Here is a 7,793-nt window from a genome sequence, read left to right on the forward strand (position 1 = left end):
AATATAAGCGTGAGATCAAATTAATTTAACTTCTAAGTTACAATAACAAGTATTTGTCAAATACTTTAGTTATAGATTTTAAACTATGGCTTCCTAGGCTCAATATTAAATAGGATTTTTAGTACATTGTGAGTGTGTTTGTTGTAGGGTTAAAACAGGAGATTAGATTATTTGTTTCAAGTTTATGGTTCATCACTGTAGTGGAATGTAAGATTTTACTTATTATATTGTTGTATTAGTATTTGTGATTGATGAGATCTTGTACGCGTTGCTCACCATCGACGAGTTATTTGCACACATAATATGCGTCTATAATTGGACTTATATACCTTTGATGTGCATAAATTTTACACATAATAGGTGTGTCACTCATGATTTCATGATCGATTTTAGGTGATTACTTGTATAATTTGTTAGAAAAAAAAACCCATACAAGCAGCTGCAAGTTAAGCAATAACTCTTTTTCTCTTTTTGCGATTAAAATGAAACTTGTAAGACAAATAAATAAGTATAAATTAAATCATTAAAATCCAAGGTAAGAAATAAACTGTAAGGGCACAATTTTTTTTTTTGAAAAATTCAAATCCGAAAAAAAATGGGACCATAATCTAATATAACCTTTTACTATATAATTTATGGGATTACAACACGAACCCTTCTCTAGATGACATTAGAGACTCACAACATCAAGAATCTTATCACTTTGAGTTCATAGTAACAACCTACTATATGTTATTCTAACAAGTGGGTTGCTTAAATAGTAGTTAATGAAAGAATAAAATAAAATCAAGACTAGTAAGATTGTAAATGGTGATACTTAGAAATAACCCTTAGGGACAGCAAAATCCTTCACGGGAAATGCGGTGAATTTTGATTAATTTTTTGAGAATGGAATAGGTAATGAGCAAAAAATAATCCACAAATTCTTAATGTGATGGGGTTTAGTTTTGTATTCTCAATCCACCCTTGCCCCAATCCCAATACATATAAATATTTTTAATTTTTATTTAATAATTTTATTTTATCAATTATAATGTTATTTAATGAATTTTATTTTTATTTTTACTTAATATAAGTAAGATATAACTAAAAGAAAACCCTATCACCCTACAATATAATTCTTATTGAACCTTAAAATATTATTATTTTTTCTCTTTTAAGATGCTACTCTCTTCAAACATTTTTTCAGTTTTAATATTATTTCAAGAAATTGTTTTAAAATTTTTAGAGATTTTTTAATTATTTAAATACTTTATAAGATGGTGATGATTTTATTTAAATCTCCAATTTTAATTTAATAAAATTATGTATCCATATCCAGTATAAAATAAGTAAATTAAAAATGGAGTGGGGATAAAGAAATCATTTCTCATACGAGGATTTCTTATCTCCAGATCACTAAATTTATTAAAAAATGAAATGAGGAATGAAAATAAAATTTTTAATCTAATGGGGAATTGGTAGACCTTTCCACTCCCATCATACCCCATTGCCATCCTGTATAACCTCCAAATTTAAACGAAAAAGGAACTAAATTCTCCTTCTTTGCCCTCAAATTTCAAGTCGCGCCACCGTCGTCCTTTCTTCCCTCCCGCTTCGTCACCGTGACATGAACCCAATATAATTTATGAATCATGACCGATGTTTAATATTAATTAGATGCAATTGATGATGCAACTGCCCAAGTCATCCATTGTTGATATTTAGTATTAGTAAGATGCTAGATAATTAAAAAAGAAAAAAGAATGATGTGAGATGATGTTTTGACTGATGAGATGGTTGCACGTGTCATTCATGACTGATATTCTGTGGCATTGATGTGTCACATAATTGTTTAGATGGCAACACGTGTTATTCTTAACAGCGATTGGTGAGGTGCCTGCTTATGTTATTCTTGTTTGATCTTTCCTTATGGTGCTGGTCATTCTGAATATTTTTCTAGCCAACCCAGGATTTGTTTGGGCAACCATCGCAGTCCTAAGTCAACCACACTATCACCTTGTGTCGTAATCAAACTAAGCTTCAAATTACAACTATAATGAAACAAAACCAATCGTGAACACGTATGTCAATAACTATTTACAAACGAAGGAATAGGATATTTTTGCAAGATAAGATTTACAATTAATTCACTTAAATTTTATAAAAGCTTACTAACCAATCAATTAATAATATATTATTTAGTATTAAATTTAGGATGCTTATCATTACTCATTATTATAAATATAATATGAAATAAAGATAGAACAAAATCGTAATGAATTTATATTGCCGGTGCATTACAGCGTGGACGTCTGTCCTAATTAAAGGTCTGAAAACCGGCTTAGGCGGTAAAGAAACGGATGCTAAATTAAAGCATTGTCGATCGGTATGGTCAGGTGCTTACGAAATCACATAAACACTTGTCCGAATCCATCCAAGAGAATATTTCCCAAAATGAAACCGTCTTCGCTGCATTTTCCATGAAAATCCCACATCCCACCACCAATGGTGACGCTTCAAAGTCCACGCGTCATCACTCGAAGGACAGGCGACATGCAGAGCATGTGTTGTTTGTAGAATAATATGTGACTCCTCGATATTTGTATCGGTTTGTTTGGTGATGAAGTGAAAGTTCCGGCCGGAATAAGGGGAGCCAAGGAATTAGGTTTGTGGGTATGTTTGGCTTTGGGACATGCAGAATGCTTATTAGCTCACGTCTGCTTTAGAACATGCGCCGTTTGGTAATTATTTTATTTTATAACGTCCGAATTTTGTTGTGCCATTCCTTCATTTTGTAACGCTCGTTTCAACTTTGTAAGTTTCCCTGAGGGAACGCTTCGAAGTTTGAAATGGGAACTCGCATATACTGCATATATGCTCACCTTCTTGTTTTTTGCAGATAAGACTGTTGATTCTTGTTCTTATTTCACAAAAGCTGACCCCAAAGAAGATTGAATATTGTGATGACAGACCCACCAAGCTTACTTATTTTTATTGAATATTTCTTTTTTCTTTCAAATTTTATTAAAATTCACTGATAATATATTCACACCATTTAAAAAAAGACGGCAAGATATAGGGAAAGAAGAATTTTATCATCCAACTGCTGCTGTGGACACTCGTTAATGTTACACGAGCAATAATAACAAATAGAACAAGTAAAAACCATTCAATTTATGTTGGGTGCTTTGCCCCCCAAAAAAAAATTATGTTTGGTGCTAGACTGCTAGTTAGTTAGGTTAATTTTCAATTTATGTTGGGTGCTTTCCCCCCCAAAAAAAAAATTATTATGTTTGGTGCTGCTAGACTTGCTAGTTAGTTAGGTTAATTGATAAAATTTTTGGACTCAATACAAGAGGTCTACGATTTAAAAAGATTTGAATTGGAATCAGATTAGTAATTAAAAAAAAATTAATTAGTTAAGAATTAGTTTGTAAATTTGTCACCATGGATTAATTATGTACGTGCTCATTGACCAAGTACATCGTATATGTATAACAAAGTGCCATTGTATATCATTCCCCCCCCCCCCCCCCCCAAAAAAATTGTTTATGAAAAGAAATTAAAATTACTTTTCATTTTCGCCCAATCATGAAGGCAAGTTTGAAAAATCTGAAATTCCTTGTATAAATTTTCCACTTTTTAATTGAAATTCCAGTGGACTAATAAACTGGCCTAAAGAGCAGAGAGGGAGAGAAAAGCTGAACAATATTGCAGAAAGAGACAAAACGAATGCAACGGAGTCGCACAAGTATTTATTCTCTTTTGTTTCAAGCACACAGATCCTATAACTCTCTCTTTCAAGTTACCGTAGCAATAATGAAAAGTGTAGATTCTGCAGAGACCAGTAGCTGTGTTAATGTGAGGCCTCTGCTAGCTTCTTCTTTAGAGACTAGAGAATTCCATTCACAATCATCGTCATCATCTGCATCATCAAATATGAACTCAACAAGGCTAAGAACTATTGATGATTATAAGAATAAAAACCCACCCCAGAGTAGCTTGAAATCACCATCTGTAAGGCCTTATGTTCGATCAAAAATGCCCCGCCTTCGATGGACCGCAGACCTTCATCGCAGCTTTGTTCATGCAATCGAACGCTTGGGTGGAGAAGAAAGTAAGCTAGCAGCTAACTCCTTGATTTTTTATTTTTTATTTTTTATTTTTTCACGTGTGGATTTCACAACATATATGTGTAACATATAATTTCCCAATTTATTTTCTTAAAATGATGTATAAATTAATTATTTCTCCTCCTCCAAATATAGTACAAAAATAATGATACATGACAAGTGATTAATTTAATCAATCACTATATATGGGTTTTTTTTTTTTTAAATTTACAGGAGCTACTCCAAAGCTGGTTTTACAGATCATGGGCGTCAAGGGCCTTACCATATCTCACGTCAAAAGCCATCTTCAGGTTTCACATAATGCTTCAATGTGGTTTTAGATTTTCCATCTGTTGAACAATTCTGTAACATTTTCAATTGTCTAATGACTTTCTGGTGCTGCGTGGGAAACAGATGTACAGAAGCCTGAAGTATGAGCAGATGATACATGGTATGTCAAATATATATTTACATATAGGCCTAATTTATCGGTTTAAATTGTTCACATATACCCAATTCTCTTCATGGATATGCTCTCGACAAATTTTCACTGATCATTAGAATTTAAAAAAAAAAAAAATTCTAGTTTCCATCGCCATCTAATAGATTTTTTTTTTTAATGTATTTTTGAAAAATAATCATGACATAGCTTTCTTTAATATTGTTTCAATCTCATATAATTTTTCTTCTTTTTTTTCTCATACTAAGTATTTTTTTTAGTATGCACTGTCTTTAGAGTCATTATTTAGTAAGAAATCCCTTACTGTAATATAATAAGGAACGAATTATAAAATAAAAAAAATTATAATATATTTCAAGACAAAATATACTGAATTAAAATATATATTTTTCTTATTTTTTATCTTATCCTTTATTGAAAAATTATTATACCATCTTTTCTAAACTTTATCTAGATTAAAGAAAACTCATTTTGTCCTTAATTAGATGTAATACAATCTGTTTTTATTTTTCTCTAATAAATTCTTCCATTCTATCACTGTTAGCCACAAAAATAATAGTAGCAGTAGTAATTGAAAATAATAATAATAATAATAATTTGTTTATCATTTCCATGCCTAATTAAGATTCTAACAATTGAGGCTGTGGGTTTCCGGTTGCAGAAGCAGCTAAGGCAACAAATAAGAACGATAAGGTACTCGAAGCACCAACAACTGCTTGCCAACAGGATCAGCATCCTACCAAGTGTTTGAGTTGGAGAAAAAACAAAAATAATACACAAAAACATCAAGGCTTTGGAACTCAACGTTACAATGAAGGGCTCGGTCATCATCTTATGAATAATGCTAACATTCCACCAGCCTACTGGTCAGTGATGATGTTGATAACTGTAATTTCTGCAAAAAAATTAGTACTACTTGATATATGTATTTCCAATCAATCAGTAGGAATTTCTAATTCGGTGTATTTTAAAATTATATGCAGGAAAGGAAAGCATCCTATCTGGATTAATGGAAGGCAAGTGATGTTCAATGAACCATTATCATATGGGCGAGTCACAAAGAAGCAAATGGAGCGTACCGACAATTCTTTTTTGCTCTTCAATGACCAACTCAAAAACTGCGCTACGCAGCAAGTAAATTTCTCTCCCTCTTCCTCTCTCAGACAAAACAAACTCATACTTAAACATTGTTCAAAGCTAGCTAAAATATGAATGAGAAAGTTATTTTTCTCAAATGTATGTTGTGATTCTGTGTTTGACAGTTGCAAGCGAGAAAAGCTAGTGTAAGAAAAGTGGTTGGCAGTAACAAAAATGTAGGAATATAGAAAAAAAATGCTTTGCATACTGGTCCAAGTTGGGCATTACAAACGCTTATGCTCTAAATTGAGGGCGAATGTTGAAACCAAATAAAAATTTGTCATTAGTTATTATAGGGTGTTATTGTCATTAAGTTGGCCTTCTATATATATATATATATACATGAATTGATAAAAATATGAATATACTTTTAAAATATTGTCAAATAGTTTACAATGATGTAAAAGTATATTCACACAATTGTCAATTCATTCTAAATTTTAAAAAATCCATGATCTTATTCCAAATTACTTATATATAATCATTCTTAAATGCGAACACTCTTATATTTTAGAATGTGATTTAGGGTTTCACAATACTAACAAATGCTTTTATATTGTTTTAACTACTAAAAAAAATAGGTTTGCAAAAGTGTAAAAACATTTGAAACTTTTCTTAACTGCCAAATCCGTATTTTAAAAATTGTGGGAGCCAACATTAGAGAATAATTAGAATCATATCATTTAGTTTTATTTAAAATATATTAATTTTCATTAGTATTATTGCAATGAATTAGGGATCATTGATCCCTAATGATCTAAGTTTTCTTGAACTTTAAAGGTCTTGTGTGAATTGTCATGTATAGTGTCATTAGTGTGTATATTAGTGGCACCACATAAATTTTCTATTTATCTTGGTCCTAATGCAATTCATAAATTTACAGTTGCATATATGGACATCATTTGATCTTTCTGTACGTAGGCAAGCAATCAGCCAGAGAAAGTGACACCAAGAGGAGACAGCTACCTTCAGAGATTGGAAGGTTTTGGTCATGAGAGTTTACAAGGGACATCATATTCAATAGCTGAAGTTGATGTTTCGCTTTCTCTGTCTCTAGATACAAAAACTTCAGCTCCATGGTTGAAGCTGGGCTTGGCTGATCAGAACCAGAATGATGTCTCTCTTGACCTTACCCTTGCATAATTAAAATCATGCACATTTATTAGAAAATGCTTCCAACCGTTTGCAACTTTCAACATCTCTTGCCGTGTTTTAACGTAGTTTTTATTTATAAAGATTGCGTTTGAGATTGAGGTTGGGCAGTTGTAGCTTTTAAATTACAACAATAAAGTGTTTGGTAAACACTAGCTGCTGCAGCTTGAAAATTATGTTAATATGATTTTTCATTTATATAATATAAAATCTATTATATCTTTAATAATTTTGTCAAAATTATTATTTAAAATTTATATTTACTATATATTATTAATTTTTGTTTCATAGTCACAGTTTTTTTTCTACAACAACTGTAGTTTAAAAGATACAGCACTTCAATTTCAAACGCACCCAAAATAGATGACGCTCATGCTCTTTACAATGAATGAATGCCAAATATCTTTTTTTTTTTTTTAAGTTAAAGAGCGATATGTCGCTGCAAAGTAATTTCTTGACCAACAATTCGTGTCAATTTGTCATGAGAATGATCAGCTGCCCTTGCCCAGTGCACACTCGCTGCTAATTAATCAAAAGTGTTGGTAGCTCTAGCACGTTGTTAATACAGTTTCGTCGGTGATTAATAATGTGCTTTAACCTTCTGTATGACTTACGGCAACATCATAAGATGAATTAAATCACCCCTTCTTCTTCACCCTATCCTTTTATGTAAAATTGAAGTTACCCACAGGGCCGGCTGAGTCTCATTTACAAATTGGTTGTAATTATAAATGCAATCAAGTCTCTAAATGCTAGTTCAAATACGAATTGTAATTGTAATAGTCATGTAACGTGGTGGTAAATCTAGTGCTAGTGGCCCACTGGGTCTCTCTTTCTGGTGGTGGGGGTTGAATTCCATGTACGGATTGTAAACGTACGATTGGACGTGTAGACTCAAATTAATTAAATAAGGCCGCCAAAATTGGTACATTCCTGAATCCAATTCTTCT

At 31.8% G+C, this 7,793-nt stretch overlaps 1 protein-coding gene across 1 annotated transcript; it reads left to right on the forward strand.

The window, feature by feature from the left end:
• The first annotated feature begins 3,801 nt into the window (after nucleotides 1-3,801).
• On the forward strand, nucleotides 3,802-6,834 carry LOC18050461 (probable transcription factor KAN4). The gene is made up of 7 exons (XM_024191004.1): nucleotides 3,802-4,099; nucleotides 4,329-4,405; nucleotides 4,509-4,545; nucleotides 5,216-5,420; nucleotides 5,538-5,688; nucleotides 5,817-5,867; nucleotides 6,613-6,834. Exons 1-7 carry the CDS (start codon nucleotides 3,802-3,804, stop codon nucleotides 6,832-6,834), a joined length of 1,041 nt encoding a protein of 346 aa, XP_024046772.1.
• The last annotated feature ends 959 nt before the right edge of the window (nucleotides 6,835-7,793 follow it).

Source organism: Citrus clementina, unplaced genomic scaffold (genome assembly GCF_000493195.1).
Source record: "Citrus clementina cultivar Clemenules unplaced genomic scaffold, Citrus_clementina_v1.0 scaffold_2, whole genome shotgun sequence".
Lineage (NCBI taxonomy): Eukaryota > Viridiplantae > Streptophyta > Magnoliopsida > Sapindales > Rutaceae > Citrus > Citrus x clementina.

Bases quoted from the DNA above. Each gene is read 5' to 3' on its own strand.
- LOC18050461 (XM_024191004.1), top strand. From the start codon at position 3,802: ATGAAAAGTGTAGATTCTGCAGAGACCAGTAGCTGTGTTAATGTGAGG. The intron at 4,100-4,328 runs GTAAGCTAGCAG...TTAAATTTACAG, and splicing joins ACGCTTGGGTGGAGAAGAAA to GAGCTACTCCAAAGCTGGTT. The intron at 5,689-5,816 runs GTAAATTTCTCT...TGTGTTTGACAG, and splicing joins AAAACTGCGCTACGCAGCAA to TTGCAAGCGAGAAAAGCTAG.